The sequence below is a fragment of the Sorex fumeus genome, unplaced genomic scaffold (genome assembly GCF_029834395.1).
Source record: "Sorex fumeus unplaced genomic scaffold, SorFum_2.1 ptg000122l, whole genome shotgun sequence".
NCBI lineage: Eukaryota > Metazoa > Chordata > Mammalia > Eulipotyphla > Soricidae > Sorex > Sorex fumeus.
In genome coordinates this window covers 13,974,995-13,994,206 of record NW_026606179.1, presented here as the reverse complement: position 1 = coordinate 13,994,206, position 19,212 = coordinate 13,974,995, and the positions used below count along the sequence as shown (strand labels likewise).

Sequence of the window (19,212 nt, the reverse complement as noted above, 5' to 3'; positions counted from 1 at the left end):
CTCATCCAACTGGACTGTTTGGTTGAATGCCAAGGGTCAAAGATGTGGTATTGCTTAGGCTCTGTGTTCTGAGAACCTCCAGGTCCAGGTCTGACTAGTGTAGGTGGCTTTCAGGGTCACACCTGCTGGTGTGGTAACACAGACTGAACTCTATTTCTCTCTCTCTCTCTCTCTCTCTCTCTCTCTCTCTCTCTCTGTGTCTCTCTGTCTCTCTCTCTCTGTCTCTCTCCCTCTCTTTCTTCCGCCCCCCCCCCCCCACCCTGGCGGTGCTCAGAGTACTATATCTCTGGCCCTCCACTCTTTTGTTTTGGGGCAACACACAATGCAGTCACTCTGGGGAACCCCTGCAGTGTCAGCACCCAGGACTGCAGTCTTGCATGGTTCTGGGATGGAACCCTGAGTCTCTACATGCATTGCAGCCCTCTGAGACATCAGCCCTGGCCAGGAAAAGTCTCTGGACGGTACCAAGGAGCTGTAGCAGATCGTCAGCACAGAGGCAGGTCAGGTGGAGGCCAGAGCTCTAGGAAGAGTCTTTTAGATGCCAGGAGGAGAGTAGCTGGAAGGAGAAAAGTAAGACCCGCGTCGGAGACGGGGGTGAGTTCCTCGGGCTCTGGATGCGTCCCAAGGAGTCCCAAGACATTGACAAGGCTGAGCACTGAGCAGAGAGAACCTAATGAATAGGTCGTTTGGAAAAGATAATACAGGGCAGCGGTGATGAAGCAGTGGGCTGAGGGCCTCGGTGAGCTGGTGGCCTTGGACAAGAGGATCCATCTCTGAACAACATCATACTGAGCCGAGCTAGTGAGCTCGCGCATGCGCTGAGAGCAGAGTCCTGCCGCAGTTACCAAGGTGCAGGTGCCAAGGACCCTGATCCCTAGTTCGAGAATATTCTTCGCTTCTGCTGTTTATCCCTTTTCTCCCTTCAGGTGTCTGTCCTTATGCTACCCTAACTCTCGTTCTCACCTCCTTATCAGATAGCTTCAGATATTCTCAACTTGCCTCTCTGGTAGTTATCACCTTTGGAGTTGTCAGTTAAGTGGGTAATTAACGATTGCTTAACGTTTGCCTCCTCCGGGAAACTGAGAGCATCATCAGGTCAGGGCCCGGGTGGTTGTTACTGAGTACCCAGCACCACCCACTGCAAGGCTGGGCACCAAGCAAACACTTGGCAAGTACCTGATGAGTGGATGACGGGTGAATTAATAAATAAGCGAATGATGAATATTTGACTGCTTAACAAATGCATACGTGATTAAATGCACACACGAGTGAGCAAACGGCTGAGAAAACAAGTCGTAGGAGAGAAATCTAGAATGATTCTAAAACCTCTAAGTTCTCTGCAGAAAAAAAAAAGTTTGTGATGCACACAAGGCTCTACATGCAACAAGTAATGCCCTAAGGGGACACAAGAAGGAGGGATGTGGGACTTAGGTAACATTTAGCCTAAAGTTACTTGGGAAGTAGAATGTACAAAAGGGATCTCCGCCCGAAAGGTGGAATTGAACCACTCTGTCGCTAGACAGCTACAGGTTTGAAGCCTGCACCCCAGACCACTGAGGATCATCCGGGCAGGACACACCTCCGTCCCAAAGTTATATAAAGACCAAATATTATTACTCTTTTAAGTTATGGTGCTAAAAGTAAAAAGTGTACAGATTTTTTATTTCAATACTTATAAAGTCTTGCCTATCGTTACTTGCAGAATCCATCGTTGTAAAGTGTTGTTTTTGCCTCGTACTGTATACGATTCATGATGCGTCTGGAAAATATCTCATTTGCATACCGCCACGAATTCTGGGAAGTGGGCCCGAACTACCGAACCCAAAGTCTCTATTAAAGGGCCAGAGGTTTCCTTTCCAAAGAAGAAGTAATTTTTTTGTTGTTGTTCCCAAAGGTGACACTGGAAATTCAGCGTTCAGAAGTCCGTTCCTTGAAGAATCTGAATTTGGCTGAGCGGATTTTTGCTCCAGTCAAAGCAGAGCTTGGTTAAGCGACTTTCTCCCAGTCTCGGAGACGCCGGGCAAGCAGGTCTGGTGTGACACCTGCTGTTCTTTTGCGGAACTGCAGTGAACCAAGGAAACAGTGCTAGCTTGAGTCCCAGGCACTGTCCTAGGTGCTGGGAATGATTCACTTATCAGTTCCCAGAGTTCAAATACCATAGAGCCTCTATTTGTGCACCTGCACTCCACGGCCAGGGAAACAGAAGCTAAGAAACGGATACCATCTTACTCCGGTCACACAGCCTATCAATCTGGGAAAACTGTGCCATCAAAATTATAATAAAAATATGATCCTGCTAATACCTCTGACAGTGAGTCTTTGACAATATCATCCACTCACATAAACCTTATGTAAAAGTTAAAGTTCTCTCTTCTTCTTATATATTTTTTTCTTTTTGTGTGCATCACCAGGTGATGCACAGGGGTTACTTCTGGCTCATGCACTCAGGAATTACACCGGGCGGTGCTCGGGGGACCAAATGGGATGCTGGGGATGGAACCCGGGTCAGCCACGTGCAAGACAAACACCCTACCTGCTGTGCTATCACTCCAGTCTCTCTCTCTCTTCTTATTTTTGATTTTTGGTCACACCCAGCAGGGTGCTCAGGGTGCTCCTAGCTTTGCATTCAGGGATCACTATGGTGGAATCAGGGGACCATATGGGATGCCGGGGATCAAACCCAGGTTGGCTGTGTGCAAGGCAAGCACCCTTTCCACTGAACTATCCACCTCCCCAGTGCAATCTTCTGATGCACTAGGCAAGCAGTCTCTTCTCTTGTGATCTTATTGCATTTGCTGAGCTTTCTGCCTATATCTCCTCGGTTTCACATGACTACTTCCCTACACGCTGCTTGTCTCAACTCAAATATCACACTTACAGGCAGAAAAAGCTGCCTTGCATGCAGCCAATTCTAGTTTGATCACCAGCCTTTGCCACATACTTCCCCAAGCTCTGTTAAGGTGCTCTGACTAGTAGTTGAATTAAAACAGTAAGCCCTGATGTGAAAATAGTAATCCCTGAGGCAGAGAGCTAGTACAAGTGTAGTAAAAGTGGTAGAGCACATGGTCCATATTATAGGGAGTAACCCTATCAAAATCTTATTTTTTAGGGTCATGGATATAGCTGGAGAGGTCTAATGCATATATTTTGTATATGAGAAGCCCAGGTTGAATCTCCAGCACTACATGGTCCTCCTAAGGACTGCCAGAGTGACACCTGAGTGAGATAGTACAGTGGAAAGGGCACTTGCTTTTCACGTGGCTAACATGGGATTGATACTGGCATCCCACAAGGACTCCTGAGCTCTCCAGAAGTGATTCCTGAATGCAGACCCAAGAGTAAGCCCTGAGCACTGCTGAGTGTGGCCCCCAAGCCAAAATGCAAACCGAAGCAAAGCAAAAAATTAGAAGGCTGGAAATGGCTCAAAGGGTTGAACTCATTCCAGACATGTAGAAATGTAGGTTCCATCCTCAAGCTCAGCACGGTTCCCTAAGAATTCAGGTGGGGCCTGAAGCAATAGTACGGTGGGAAAAGCATTTGCCTTGAACATGACCAATTGGTACTTGATTTTCCAGCACAAGAATCAAATCTGTTTTTTTTAATAAAAAGTAAATGGTGTGGGCTGAAGGGAACAATAGTACAGCAGGTAAGGTGCTTGTATACATCTGAGTCAGGTTTGATCCTGGGTCCTGGTATATGGTATATGGCCCCCCAAGCACATCCAGGAGAAATCCTGAGTCCAGAGTCAAGGAGTACCCCTGAGTCTGGCCAGGTGAAACCCACAAAAGCAAAAGCAAAAAAGAATCACTGAGTGTGGCCCCCTCAAAACAAAACTTTAGAAAATGTTGCTATGTTTTAATCTGGAAACATCACCCCTCAGAGTAGGAGAGATAGTACAGTGAGTAAACCACTTGCCTTGCACATAGCTGACCCTGATTCAGTCTCTGGCATCCCACATGGTCCTCTGAGTATATAGCCAGTGTTTCCTAAGCAGAGCCAGGAGTAAACCCTGAGCACAGCCAGGTTCAGATTCAAAAGAAGCCCTTCTAATCCTTTAATTTCTGGTTGTTGATTGGTTCTTTGTGTGTCTCTGTGTGTGTGTGTGTGGGTGTTGGAGGGCGGGGGAGATGCCAGGGTAGTGCTTGAAACCAGGACCTCACACCTGCAAGAGTTGTGCTGGGTCTCATCCTCACTGCCTCCCCCGCCCCCAGTTTTTTGTTAGCTTGCTCTATCTAGATATCTCTAGCTTGCCTGTTGACAAAATCTGGGACAGTAACTCCTGTAACTACATCTGTCTGCAAATGGACAGGCGTGACTGGAGGCAAGGGAGATTTTCTGATGATGCATGCACAAACATTTTAGATGCTAATCATTTTGTGTTTATTTTTACTTTCATCTATTTCATCTATTTCTAGCAAGTGATTCCACTTCCTTGTCCAAAGCAACATCATTTCCTTTTATTTATTTATTTTTGGTTTTTGGGTCATACTGAGAAGTGCTCAGGACTTACTTCTGGCTCTGAACTCAGAGATCACTCCTGGGGGCTTCAGGGGACCATATGGGATGCCAGAATTGAACTTGTGCAAGTGACTTACCTACTGTACTATTGTTCCCTTCATCCCTTCAGCCCACATCATTTCCTCTTTTTTTTTTTTTTTTTTGCTTTTTGGGTCACACCGGCAGTGCATAGGGGTTACTCCTGGCTCATGCACTCAGGAATTACTCCTGGCAATGCTCGGGAGACCATATGGGATGCCAGGAATCGAACTTGGGTTGGCTGCTTGCAAGACAAATGACTTACCCACTGTGCTATCCCTCCAGCCCCTCATTTCCTTTTTATTAAAAAAATTGTTTTGGGGCCAGAGAGATAATACAGCTGGTAAGGTGCTTGTACGTGTGGCCGACCGGAGTTCAATTCCTGGCATCCCATTAAGTTCCCTAAGACCTGCCAGAAGTGATCCCTGAGTGCAGTGCCATAAATAAGTCCATGGGGCTGGAGAGATATGACAGCATGCGTTTGCCTTGAATATGGCTGATCTGGGTTTGATTCCGACATCCAATACAGTCTCCCAAGTACCACCAGAAGTGATTCCTGAGCACACAGCCAGGAGTAACCCCTGAGCACTACTGGGTATGGCCCCAAAACAAACAAAAAGTCAAAGTCAGAGCAGTTAAGAAGAGGCAAAAGAGGGATTTAAATAGACTTTGGGGGTGTCTTTAGATTCTAGTTAAGAGCTTTCAGGTCCTAGTCTTGATCCCTGGAATGGAGTGCTGGTAAGATTTCAGAAACAGAATAGAGTGTGTGTGTGTGTGTGTGTGTGTGTGTGTGTGTGTGTGTGTGTATTTGGCCTGATGTCAGCATGTATTGTCCCTGAGATAAGTCATGTGAAATATGATTTCTAGGCCTGAGCGACAGTACAGTGGATAGGGTATTTGCCTTGCATGCCGCCGACCCGTGTTCAATCCCTGGCATTTCATATGGTTCCCCAGAGTACTGCCAGGAGTAACCTCTGAGCATCACTTGGTGTGACCCAAAAATCCAAAAAGAAAAAAAAAACAAACATGATTTCCACTGGAGATGACTTCTAGCCGCGAGAGCACTGATCCCTGAGCTGGACATGGAAGAGATGTGAATTGTGGAATGGATCGAATATTCCAGTAGGGTCGAATATTCCTGAAGACAATTGGATGCATGATTTTAGGACTCCTGGCACACAGGTGTGGAAGGTGCTCCGAGGTCACTCCTGACGGTGCTGGGCATCAAACTGGGTTGCCTTGTGCAAGGCAACTCCTTACCTGTAGAGGGGCGCTACTTGTGCTGGAGAGATGAAGCCGGTTACTCTTTGAGGATCACTTTAGGGTCTATTCAGGGTATGCAGGTGAGAACTGGCGGCGGCGAGAAGCACAGGAGGCCTTGGATTTTCCACATAAGTGTTTATTACAGTGTAAATCCAAGCTCAGGCCTCCCCTGGGCCCCATGCAAAGCCCCGGCGAGGGGGCCAGTGGCGTCCAGGAGACACCAATCTTCACAGCGCCCCCAGCGGTGGTCTTGCCAAAGTGCAGGGCAGGGGTGCCCTATCTAGGTAACTACAAGTCCCAGCAGGCCTCACGGCCAAGGTGCCTCTCCTTTCCTGGACTCTTAGCGCAGAGCCTCTCGGGAAATGTAGTCCTCTTGGGCAATGCGCGCTAACTCCGTGGTGTGAGTGAGCCGGACACCCACAGAGAAATGGCTCGAGCCGTGGCGGGGTGAGGGTGGGGATGGAAGGGAGATGGAAGGGGGGTGTCGCAGAGGGCTGCAGGGGGTGAGCGCAGGCGTCCCTCGAGCAGAGACACCCCTTTCATTCGGCTTTGGCTTTGGATCCGGAAACAGTGGCGGCAGCCGAGGCAAAGGCTCCAGTCCCTGGGATCTTAGCTCGGATCCTGGGAGAGAAACAGGGGCAGTCAGGACATGGGGCATGAAACAGGGTAAATGGCGGAGAACCAAGGGGCACCCTGGACGGAGGATCTGGTCCAGTCGCGGGTTCTCGCCCTCGTCCTGCGTTGGAGGTGTCCCCTCCTTGGAGAAGGGGACATTTAACTCTTGCGGGGTTCAAGGGCAGAGAAGGTGGGAGTGAGTAGGAATGCCCACACTCGTCCTCCCCGCCCCCACCCACCCACCTCCACCCGCTCCCTCCTCTTACTTAGTTTTGATGTGGCTCAGCTGATTGGTCACCAGTCCCATGTACTGGTCGATCTGGGCCTTAGGAGAACAAGAAGTGAAAGGAGATTGGGATGGGCTTGGGTTATTTGTTTTTTTTTTTTTTTTTGACTATTTGGGTCACAGGGACTACTCCTGGTAGTGCTCGGGGGATTATATGGGATGCCAAGGATGGAACCCTAGTTGGTGCCCTCCCCGCTATACTATTGTTCCAGCCCCGTGAAAGAAGACTGGAAGGGGTCCTTCTTCCTGATTCATTCAGGAGGCTGCTTTCTACCCCACCTCCTAATCATCTTCAGCTTTCCAGCTGGTAAGGTCCAATGGCAGTGGTGACCCCCACATGGTCCCCTTGAGCACCTCTGTCAGTGAGTCCCAAACTATCAGTGACTCCCAAACTATAAGCCAGGGGGAGCCCCAGAGCACTGATGGGTGTAGATCCCCCCAAGAAAACAAAAACAAAATACCAATCCCCAAACTCAAAACCAGAACCAGACAGAGTAGAGGAGGCAATGCACGTGGTTTGCATGAGGCCAACCCTAGTTCCAGTCCCTGGAACTACCTATGTTCCCCCAGGACCACCAGGGCTCATTCCTGGGCACTAAGCCAGCAATATTGCAGGGTGTGCCCTCCAAAAAAAAAATCAAAGCTCAATTCACCTACAACTAAGAGAAAACCCTCAGAACTTAGTTCAAGAAGTTCAAGGCCAATGGTCAGGTGGATTCTGGGGCAGGGGTGCTGATGTCACTTTGACATATAAGAATTTTCCCTGAGAGGCTGGAGGGATAGAACTTCTGGGAAGGGACTTGACATCCTGCTTTCAATTCCTGGCACCTCAGATAATCTCCTGAGTACCGCCAGGAGTGATCCCCAAACACAGAATCAAGAGTCAACTCTGAGCACCCCAAAACTAAACCAAAAGAGAATCTGCACCTGCATTATGCATATAACTGAGTGTGGCTACACAACGTGCACACTTTTAGGGACATTGGGGCTGGAGCGATAGCACAGTGGCAGGGTGTTTGCTTTGCATGAGGCCGACCCAGCATCCCATATGGTTCCCTGAGCACCCGCAGGAGTAATTCCTGAGTGCATGAGCCAGGAGCAACCCCTGTGCATCACTGGGTGTGACTCAAAAACAAAACACTTTTAGGCGCGATAGCGGAGGAAACCAATGATGTCTGTCTGGGAGTGGACCAATTTAAATTTAACACTGACTCTTGATGACCTTAGGCCATGTGGAGGGGAACTAAGAGACCTCCCTGAAGGGGCAGAATCTTGACTCTCAGCAATGCTGGAGAAGCCTCTACTTCTCGCCTGTCTCTGGCTAGGGGTGGACCTTCGTTTTGTCAGTTTCTGTCCCCCCCCCACACACACACACTCCTGGTGGTACTCAGGAGCTAATCCTGGCTGTGTGCTCAGAAGTCACTTCTTAGAACTTTTTACGGTGCAAACTTCCAGGGTGGTTTGCACCAGAGGCAATGCCAGAGGATGGAACCAGGGTCAGCAAGCCGAGCACCTACACTATCTCTCCGACTTGTTGGTCATTGTTCTGTTCTGCTTTGTTTCGGGGCCACACTCAGCGGTGCGGAAGGCTACTAGTTCAGGAATCACTCCTGGAGAGGCTGGGGGAACCATATGGGGTGTCCAGGGTTGGCCACATACAAGGCAAGTGCCCTACCCACTATTATTATGGCTCTGGCCTGTTTGTTCTGACTTTTTTTTTGGGTCACACCCGGTGATGTTCAGGGGTTACTCCTCGCTCATGCACTCAGAAATTACTCCTGGCGGTGCTCGGGGGACCATATGGGATGCTGGGAATCAAACCTGGGTCTGCCATGCTGGTTGCGTGCAAGGCAAACACCCTCCCCGCTGTACTATTGCTCCAGCCCCTGTTCTGACTTTTGACTGTGATGTTAAAACATACACATGGCAGTGTCAGTCCACCTGATTGGCTGGCATGGATGTCTCTTGACTCTTGTCTCCACCCGAGCTTTCGACCCTGCTGCTATCAGGGGGATAGGCCTCCAACTGGCTGTCTCTTTCTGGCTAGGGTAAGTGTTGTTCTGTGACAGGAGAAATACTGGGCAGGCTGCCTCTCTGCAGCTGGGACATGTCACTGACACCTGGATCCCCTGGAGAGTTCCCAGTGTCAGCTTGGCACAGATCCTGGCTCTGTCAGGGGAATGCCACCCCAACCTTCTGTATCTAGCTGCTGAAATTCATTATTTTATTAACTTTGTTTTTGTTGGGAGCTGGGGAAGCCATACCTGGCGGTGCTCAGGACTTACTCCTGGCTCTGCACTCAGGGATTATGCCTGGTGGGGGTTGAGGGAACCGATGAGGTACCAGGAATCAAACCTAGGTTGGCCCCATGTGCAAGGCAAGTGCCTTACCCTCTGTCCCTCTGTTCTATTGCTCTGCTTCCTTTTTTTTTTTTTGCTTTTGGGGTCACACCTGGCGATGCTCAGGGGTGACTCCTGGCTCTACACTCAGCAATGACTCCTGACGGTGTGCTCGGGAGACCATATGGAGTGCCAGGGATAGAACCTGGGTTGGCTGCATGCAAGGCAAACGCCCTCCCCACTGTACTAACCCTCTGGGACGCCTCTGCTTCCCTTTTTTTAAAATTTTATTTTATTTTTGTTTGGTGTCCACACCCAGCAGTACTTGGGGGTTATTCCTGGTTCTGTGCTTAGGAGTGACCCCTGGTGGTGCTTGAGGGTAAGAACTGAGGTCAGCAGGCCGCAAGGCAAGCGTCTTCAACCCTGTACTCTCTCCAGCACCCTGCTAAAACTTATTATTTGAAACCCCAGTTGCACTGGGCCAGAGCAATAGTACAGTGGGGAAGGAGTTTGCCTTACATGCAACAAAGCTGGGTTCAATCCCCAGCATCCCGTATGGCCCTCTGAGCACAAAACTCCAGTTGCATTGAGAGGAACAGTCTGATCTCTTGTGGCTGGGATATAGCTCAGTCAGATGTGGTCTCTGGGGGTTCCCCAGCCCAACTTCCTGTCCTGACGCTGCCAACAGGACTTGGCTTTGGGTAGGGGAAGCTGGACCATTGACTGGGTATCGCCAGCTGAGGGTCTGGGTCACTCACCTGGTGTTGCCGGTAGAGCAGGGGAAGGGTGAATAAAGCGATCACTCCTACAGAGACAAGCAGGGAGGTCAGGGTTCTCGCGAGAACTCAACTGTTCCTTCCAGAGTCCCGACCCCCACCCCCAGCCCTAAGGACCCATCTCCCCACCTTCCCCCAGCCCCCACTGTCTTCCCAGCTCACCCAGAATGAGGAGAGTCAAACCATTGAAGACAGCACCCACAAAGGTCAGGATGTAGAAGAGAAGGGCCAGCTGGGAAGGATCAGGGTCAGGGGTCAGACGAGCCCGCGAGGGCACTCTCCAGGGGCAAGCTTACCCAACCATGGTCCCCTGCCCATGGGGCTGTGGGGTGGGAAGGTGAAATGGTGGGGACCCAGGGGACAGGGGGTTATGGGGGGCACCTTGAGAGAGTCCACGAGGTCTTCAACGAGGAAGAAATGCCGCAACTGAATGACCCCCGAGACCACCTGGGAGGCGATCAGCCGGGACAGATGCTCTGTCTGCTCGCGGCTCAAGGTCAAGTCCACATCCAGGTAGGCCCTGAGGGAAGACAAGCCTGTCAGGGGGGCAGAAAGAGAACAGTAGGGAGCAGGGCAGGATGTGGGGAGGAATGGGGAGAAAGCCATTCCTCAGGGGAGGTCAGGGGTCAGGAGGGAGGACGCTGGGTAAGAAGTGAACCACCGAGGGACCGGGCCAGGTGGGCATCAAGACAGGATGGATCAAGGTGAGGGTGCGAGCCACAGCTCAGGGCAAGGCGCAGGGTCCGTGTGGGGGTCTCACTGGAAGGGGTTGGTGCCGTCGCCCTTGTGCAGAGCCTGCAGCACTTTGCGGTAAACCCTGAGAGAGATGGTGGCGCCCAGTAGCAGCAGGGCCGAGTGTGCGGCCACGGACACGATGCTAAAGTGCAGGAGGCAGAGCAGGGAGACCATGAGGCCCGTGAACACGGCGCCTGACGTCCGCGAGTCCTTCCAGTACAGCAGGTCGGCCACTGCAAGGGAGAAGCAGGCGAGGGTTATGAGGGGGTCCGGCCAGCCCAGGACCCAACTGCCGGAGCGTTAACCTAATCATCAACTTTGTGTGTGTTTTGGGGGGTCACACCTGCTGATACACAGGGATGACTCCTGGCTCTGCACTCAAGAATTACTCCTGGTGGGGCTGGAGCAATAGTACAGCAGGTACTAGGGCATTTGCCTTGCACGTGGCCAACCCGGGTTCGATTCCCATATGGTCCCCAAACACCACCAGGAGTAATTCCTGAGTGCAAAGCCAGGAATACCCCTTGTGCATCGTGGGTGTGACCCTCCCCCACTAAAAGAATTACTCCTGGTGGTGCTCATGGGACCATATGGGGCTCTAGGAATTGAACCCGGTAGGCTGCATCCAATGCCCTTCCTGCTGTACTATTGCTCTGGCCCCCTTTCATCAACTTTTAGGGTTTCTTTTCAGGGAGCCTGGAGCTATTCGTGACTCAGATGTCACCCCTACAGGTTCTCATGTGAGAGGGGACCTTATGTGGTGATGGGAATTCAAACCCTGGTTAACTGCCTGCAAGGCACATGTCTTAACTCCTGTACTATCTCTCTGGCCATCTCCAAATATATTATTATTACTTCTGTTTTATAGGCCACACCCACAGAGTACTGGGCTTAGGGATCGCTCCTGGTGGGGGTTGGTGGACTATATGGGATGCTGGGTAATGAACCCAGGTTAGCCACATGTGAGGCAAGCACACTACCTTGGCGGTACTCAGGGGTTACTCCTGGCTCTGCACTCAGTGATCACTCCTGGAGGTGCTCAGGAGACATATGGGATGCCAGGGATAGAACCCTGGTTGCAGGGCTGGAGTGATAGCACAGCAGGTAGGTCGTTTGTCTTGCATGTGACCACCCCAGGTTCGATTCCCAGCATCCCAAACAGTCCCTCGAGCACCGCCAGGAGTGATTCCTGAGTGCAGAGCCAGGAGTAACCCCTGAGCATCACTGGGTATGACCCAAAAAGCAAAAAAAAAAAGAAAAAAAATGAACCCTGGTCGGCCACATGCAAGACAGGCACCTTAGCCACTGTATTATTGCTCTGGCCCCAGGTTCTATCTCTTTTTGTTTGTTTTTGGTTCACACATGGCAGTGTTCAGAAGTTACTCCTGGTGGTGCTGGGGCAGGGAGGACACCATATGCAGTGCCAGTGATTGAACCTGGGCCAGCTGCTTCCAAGGCATGCATACACATCACCCCCCACTTCCCGCACACTGAGCTATCTCTCTGGCCTCATGGAGGTTCTATTTCGATAGAATCCAGAGGTGGTCTTGGGTCGACAAAGTTTTTGTTTTGTTTTTGCTTTTTTTTTTTTTGCTTTTTGGGTGACGCCTGGTGATGCACAGGGGTTACTCCTGGCTCTGCACTCAGGAGTTACTCCTGGTGGTGCTCAGGGGACTATATGGGACGCTGGGAATTGAACCCAGGTCGGCTGCGTGCAAGGCAAACGCCCTACCCACTGTGCTATCTCTCCAGCCCTGACAAAGGTGTTTTTTTGTTTTGTTTTTTGTTTTTTTTTTGCTTTTTTGGTCATACCCGGCGATGCACAGGAGTTACTTCTGGTTCATTAACTCAGGAATTACTCCTGGCGGTGCTCAGGGGACCATATGGGATGCTGGGAATCGAACCTAGGTCGGCTGCGTGCAAGACAAACACCCTACCCGCTGTGCTATTGCTCCAGTCCCAGGGTTGACAAAGTTTTGTACTTTTTTGATTATTTTTTGGAATCTCTGTTTGAGTGAGAGTTTGGGCCGAATGCAACTGTGCTCAGGGCTTACTCCTGGCAGTGCTCAATGAACTACGCATTGTTCCAATGATTGTATCCAGGTCAGGTACATGCAAGGCAAACAAACACCTTACTTACTGGATTATCTCTCTGGCCCTGCCGGGGACTGTGCAGTGCCAAGCCACTGAACCCAGGCCTCCAACATGTAAAGCCTGTGTTTCCTTTGCTAAGCTAGCTCTTCAGCCCCAGGTGTGTATTTTTGTGTCACACCTGCAGTGCTCTGAGGGCTATTCCTGGCAGTGCTATGTGCTGGGGATTGAACCAGGGCCAGCCACATGCAAGGCAAGTGCTTTAAACCTTATTCCGTCTTTCCAGTCCCTTCCCCACACTTCTTATTTGCAGGAGCAACCCCAGAATGGTTTTTCCTGCCTCTAGCCCACAGTGGAGCTCTGGGTCTCTTGAAAGTCTGCAAGTCTGGGGCGGGAGAGATAATACAATGGGTAGAGCGCTGTCATGTTCCAAACCTGTGTTTGATCTTTGGCATTCCACAATGTGCCCTGAGTCCTTCCAAGAGTAATTCCCGAATGCAGAGTCAGAAGTACACCCTGAGCCTCAGCAGGTGTGTTCCAAAACACCAAAACCAGCAAAAGAATGTCTGTAGGTTTGACAGGTACAAGGCAAGCTCTCCTTGATCTGCTCTGCCTCATTGTTCTAAGTCCTGAAAGTCTCCGCTGTGCCGCGGGGTGAGATCCTGCACCCAGCTCTCAGCCCCAGTCCGGCCCTGACCAGGGACCCCAAAGTTTCATCTCAGTCTTAAAAATGTCAGTAGGGGCTGGAGCAATAGCACAGCGGGTAGGGCATTTGCCCTGCACGCAGCCAACCCGGGTTCGATTCCCAGCATCCCTTATGGTCCCCCAAGCACTGCCAGGAGCAATTCCTGAGTACAGAGCCAGGAGTAACCTCTGTGCATCACCGGGTGTGAACCAAAAAGAAAAAAAAATCACATCAATAGCCCTCTCAGCAAACTGTTTCCATTGAAGCCCCCAACTAGGACCCATCACTGCTCAGTGCAAACTCTGCTGTTTCTGCTCTGTCCTGGTCAACCTGACATTCCTCAGTTCTAGATCCTCCTTCAACACATCCTCCCATCATCCTCCAGGTAGGGAAGGTCTCTCCCTCTAATTTTTAGGGAGACCCATATCCCATGGGTGCTCGGAGCTGACTCCTGGCTCTGCATTCAGGGATCACTCCTGGTGGGCTCCGGGAATCATAAGGGGTGCTGGGGACTGAACCTGGTTCAGCTGTGCTGAAGGCAGCCGCCTTACTCTTTGGATTATCGCTGGCTCTATCCCCCCTTTTTTTGCTGGTGGGGGTCATACCTGATGGTACTCAGGAGTTACTCATGGCTATGCACTCAGAAATCACTCCTAGTGGGCTTGGGGAACCATATGGGATGCCCGCTATCGAACCCGGATCCTTCTATTATTTTTGGGGGAGTAGAGGCTGGGACGCATCCCGTGGTGCTCAGGGTTTACGCCTGGTTCTGTGCTCAGGCTTCATTCCTGAAGGTCCTGGATGCACCCTAAAGCGGTGCCTGGGATCTAATAAACCCCGCTGCATGCAAAGCACAGGGCTTAACTATGTTTCTCCCACTCGAAAGGAAGCCCCCCTTGACCCCCCCCCCACACACGCACCTCGCGGACTCCCCAGGTCCTGCGGGAGCTGGAGCGAGGGGGAGGGGCCAGGTCGCCTCAGGCGGGGGCTAAGTTTAGGCACGCTGGGGGGAGGGGGCCTGGCTTGCAGCTGTGCTGGCTCATCCAGCTCCTGAGTGACAGCGCGGCCTGTGCCTGAGGCTGGGGGAAGGGGGACTCCGTGCTCTGGGGCCCCAAGGCCCAGGCTTGCGGAGGACGGGGACCCCACAATTGCTCGACATACGCGCTAGACACCCCTGCTCATCTCCCCGCCTCAGCCCCAGTCTGCGGCCCTGGGGAAACCGGGGACCCCGAGGAAAAGGCCCCTCCCCCATCTGCGCTCGCTGGACGACTCGGAACCCCGCTCGGCCGTCCCCCAGCCCCCGGCCAGCCTGCGCGGTCAAGCCCACCTGAAGTCCCCATCTCGGCACTCGGGACCCGGCGGCGTACTCCGCGGCTGCTGGGGGGTTGTGCCCGCTGCGGGGCAGCACGGTGGAAGGGAGGACGGGGGCGGGCCCCGGAGGACCCGGCCAATGGCTCACCCAAGAGGTGGGGACAGTTCCAAAAAGGGGAGGCTCTCGGTAAACAAGCAAGTGCCCGGCGGCCCAGGGCCAGCGGCGGCGCTCACCGGCTGGTTTAAGATGCATGCATATTTTAAATACGGCGGGGTCCGTGTGCGGCAGCTCGCCCGCAGATATGGAAGGGGAAAGGGATATTTTGAAAAGGTGACGCGTTTAATTATAGAGGACCCTATGGCCAGCTGCAAAAGAGGGCTTGGAGGTTATTACTGTTGTTAAATGGTTTGGACAGTCCAAACTCAGCCTCTAGGTGGCGCACTCCAAAAGTTTTGTTTTGAGTGTTTTTTTTTTCCCCCTTTTAAGTCATCAGCCAATCGAACGGGGCTGACGTCTCAAGAGGGCGGGAGAACTGTATCAAAAGAACCAATGCCTAGGCCGGAAAGACAGAGTAGCAGGTAGGGCATGTGCCTTGCACACGGCCAAATTGGATGGGTTGGATCCAACACCCCATATGGTTTCCTGGGCCTAGCCAGGAGTGATCTCAGAGATAGGAGAGCTCAGAGCTAGCAGTAAGGCCTCAGCGCTGCCAGATGTGATCCCCAAACAAGATAACAAAAGAACCAGTAGCAAACTTAAGTAACAAGGACAACTTTTTTGTTTATTGTTGGCTTTTTGGGTCACACGCGGGGCAATACTCAGGGATCATTCCTGGCAGGATCATATGGGGTGCCAGCGTTCGAACCTGGGTGAGCCATGTGCAAGGCAAACACCCTACCCGCTGTACTATCACTCAGCCCCAGGAACAGATCTTTTATAGGGTGGAGTTTATAATGTCTAGTTAATTTTAATAACTGGTGTCTCTCCTTTAAAAAATTGTAAAATTTTCTGAGGTTTTGGGCCACAGCAGTAGTGCTCAGAAGTTTCTCTTAACACTGCACTTAGGAGTTACTCCCGGCAGGCTCTGAGGACCATATGGGATGTCAAGGATCGAACCCATGTTCAAGCAAGCCTCTCCAGCCCTTCTCCTCCTGTGAAGTTGGTCCCTTTATTTATTTATTTAGTGGGGTGGGGCACACCCAGCAGTGCTCAGAGGTTATTACTGGCTCTGCACTCAGGAATCACTCCTGGCCAGCTCCAGAGCCATATATATGAGATGCTGGTGATCGAACCTGGTTCAGCTGCATGCAAGGCAAAGGCTCTCACACTGTCCTCCAGCCCCGAGGATGGTCCCTTTAAAACTAATCCATCCACTCGCCTCTACAGGCCAAAGATGTGCTGTCAATCACGCCCTTACCTAGAATATGTGGCTCCAGCGTGAATTCTGATTGGTCTGTGCTATCGAAGCTCTGCCCTGTGATTGGTTCCCGCTCCAGCTGCCCCCATGGCACTTCCTCCTGGTTTATCAAGGGCTCTTCACTGAGAGAGTTCGAATCCTGAGACCCGGGAGGAGACGGGGTACAGACTTGGGGGCTCCCAGAGCCGGGACTGGGCAGTGGCGTCAAGACCTGGGGCGGCGATGACCGAGAGAGCCCAAGTTGCAGGTCCAAATCTGACAAGTGAGGGAGAGAAAGCTGTGAGATTGGGAGGTACTCCGAGGAGAGGTCATCCACCCCTCTGGGACTGCGACCCCAGCACCTCAACAAATCTCACCTTTACCAGTCTCCCTACTCTCTGCTGTTTCTGGCTCTTCGTCTTCCAGCGGAGTGGAGCTAGTGGTGTCAGAGTCCTCGCCGGACGCCACTCCCCGAGCTGCCCAGCCCAGCCGGTCCAGGTGGAGCCGCAAATCCTCCAGGGGCCGTTCGGGAGGAGGAGCAGTGTCGTGCTCACTGCGGCGCCCGGGCTCCGGAGACTGGCTCAGGCTGGGGATGCTCTCCAAGCTGTCTCCGAGGCCAGACTGTGGGGCCGGGTCTCGAGGTTCTGAGACTGAACGGCCTTGAGGCCGGGGACGGCGGGCAACTGAGTCCCGGCGGGCCCCGGAGCCCACCGCGCCTTCGAAAGCTATGTAGGAGAAGGTCAGCTCCCTGGGGGTGCCCCAGTCCTGCGACGTGGTCTCTTCCTCGTCGTCCTCGGAGAATTCCCGGGCGGTGTGCAGCTCCCTAAAATCTGAATCGTCGTTTCCACCTGCAACAGGGTCCTCAACCTCGTTAGCCACCTCTGAGCAGGTCATCCCATCCCCTGTCCCTCCATCCCTGCGCCCACCTCTGAGCACGTCATCCCCTGTCCCTCTATCCCTGCGCCCTCCTCCACTTACCTTCTGTGGAGTCAGGGGTGGAGGAGGCTGTTGACGGAGCTTCTTCTACAAGAAGAAAAGGAATCTAAGATGCTTAGATGCTCTGAACCATATAAATGTGCTCAGTTCCAGAAACTTGGATGCCCCAAATTCAGGAATCTTAGATTTGAATCTCAAAACCTTGAGAATATTGTACAGACTGACTGTAACATCTTGATTTCACTGCTAACAGAATTTCAGTCTTAGAAGCTCAAACTCCAGGGCAGGAGTTATACAGCAGATAGGGCACTTGCTTGTTTGTTTTTATTTTGGGGCCTACCCAGCATTGCCCAGGGATTACTCCTGACTGCACTCAGGAGTTACACCTGGTGGTGCTCAGGGGCCATATGGGATGCTGGGGATCGAACCCGGGTCAAGTGCATGAGAGGCAACTCTGCTGTACCATCTCTTCAGTCCCTCACAGTAGAAGTTTTAGGAGGCTTCAATTTATTCTGGCAACCACTACCTACCAAGGCTCTACTCTATTCCAGACCCTGTGGCTACAATGGCAACAGATCAAATCCGTGCCCTTTCACTCCATGACGTGTGTAAAGGATATAAATATATGATATTGGGTGGGGGGGGCTCAGTGCATGGAGAATAAATAAAGCAAGTAAGGGAAGAGAATATGAGGGCATTTAAGTTTAGACAGGGTGCTCAGAAAGACTAATATAATGGCTCTCGAGCAGAGGCCTGAATGAAATGAGGAAGTCATGCAGACATGGAGGAAGACTACAGTGCAAAGGGCCTGTGATAGGGGCTGTGCTTCGCCTAAGTGAGGGACAGAGTGTGTGAAGGTATGGCTAGAGCAGAGCGACTGAGGGTAAGCAGTTGAATGCAGAGGCCGAAACAGAACTCAGACGAAGGGTCTGCTACCCCATCGGGAGCAGTGGAGATAAGGCCAGGCAGCCTTCCTATGTAAGTCAAGGCAAGACAAGATCTTACATGAAAGAGCTGCTTATCGTCAACGTTAAAATTAATAGTTCTTAGAATTTTAGCATCTGGATTCCCAAGACATGTAAGATTGTTGAAATCCTCGGCCATCCACATCATAGAGGTCTGATAGGGGTTGTGAGCCCAGGGTGCAGAGACAGCAAGGAACACACAGGGGGCTTCCATGTAGGACCTACTCCCTCCTGGCTGGCTTGAGGCTTTGCTTCTAGCAGATGCTGTTTATCCTTTGCAAATTGCAATCCGACGCCCCCAGCCCCCGACTTCATTTCCTCAGCTGGGGAATCTGAAGCCCAGCATGGGTGTGGGATCTCTCTTCCGGGGTAAAACCAGTTAAACGCTGGACCCAACCCAGGGATGGCTGTTTCCTGGAGCCTAGGGGTTGGTCAGTTTCGGCGAGGTTGAGGAGGCCTCGGAGAGTGGCTGAAAACGGAACTGGGAAAGGAGATGGATGATGGGCGGGCGGGAGCAGACCCCTTGTCTGAGTCCTGTTTCGGCCTCTGCATTCAACTACCCTCCCCGCCGGCTGCCTCCAGCACCAGGGCGAGGGGACAGCTCCCAGCGAGTGCCCTCATCCCAGGCGGGGTCGGATGGCCAATCGCAGCACGCTTCCCACCGGCTCCTTTACTGTCCCCCACCTCCGCCGGGTCTCACTCAGGTCCTGCGGGTCAGGTGGCCCCCGTGGCGAGTACAAGGCGGGGGGAGGGGAGAGCTTCCTTTGTCTCCTTTGCCTCCTCCCCCATCCCAGCCTTCTCGCGGCCCGGCGCGGAGGGGACACCGGCCGGGGATCCCCACGCCCGAGCTAGGGCTCCACACCAGGCCGGAGTCTCCGCTACTCACTGCAGTGGGCGAAGACAGGCAGGACCTGCCCCATGGCCCCCCTCGGGCCTGCATCGGGACCCCCGCCCACTCCGGCCACGCCGCCCTGGGCCTGGGACCGCCGGCGCTCATCTCCGCCGCGCCCACGCCGCCGCCGCCATCCTTGCCGCCTCCTCCAGGCCGCTCCTGCCGCCGCCGCCACCGCCGCCGCCGCCGCCCTCTGCTCGCCGCGGCGGGGGCGGGCGGGGCCGCGGCGGGGAAGACACTGCAGCGCGGGTCGGGGGCGGGGCCACAGGCGGGGCCGAATCCGAGGAGGGCGCGGGGGCGGGGAAACGCCGAAGAGCACGGGGAGGAGGCGTAGCTTCTCCGTCGGGGGCGGGGCTAGAATGTAGGCTCCACCAACCAGGCGTGG

General features: G+C 52.7%; 1 protein-coding gene and 1 non-coding gene across 3 annotated transcripts; both read right to left on the bottom strand.

Moving 5' to 3' along the window:
• Positions 1-1,483: 1,483 nt before the first annotated feature.
• Positions 1,484-1,570, bottom strand: TRNASTOP-UCA (transfer RNA opal suppressor (anticodon UCA)). Its single transcript has one exon. It is a non-coding gene; the product is annotated as a tRNA-Sec (tRNA).
• Positions 1,571-5,919: 4,349 nt separating this feature from the next.
• On the bottom strand, positions 5,920-19,055 carry RTN2 (reticulon 2). Of its 2 annotated transcripts, XM_056135907.1 has the most exons (10): positions 18,822-19,055; positions 17,013-17,057; positions 16,412-16,882; positions 16,056-16,310; positions 10,576-10,783; positions 10,197-10,335; positions 9,978-10,047; positions 9,798-9,844; positions 6,681-6,739; positions 5,920-6,420 (listed from the first exon to the last, which is right to left on the bottom strand). In XM_056135907.1, exons 1-10 carry the CDS (start codon positions 18,853-18,855, stop codon positions 6,339-6,341), a joined length of 1,410 nt encoding a protein of 469 aa, XP_055991882.1. In that variant the 5' UTR covers positions 18,856-19,055; the 3' UTR covers positions 5,920-6,338. The 2 variants fall into 2 exon arrangements, with proteins under 2 accessions (XP_055991882.1, XP_055991883.1); XM_056135908.1 differs by lacking the exons at positions 16,056-16,310; positions 16,412-16,882; positions 17,013-17,057; positions 18,822-19,055 and adding an exon at positions 14,654-14,738.
• Between the last annotated feature and the right edge of the window lie 157 nt (positions 19,056-19,212).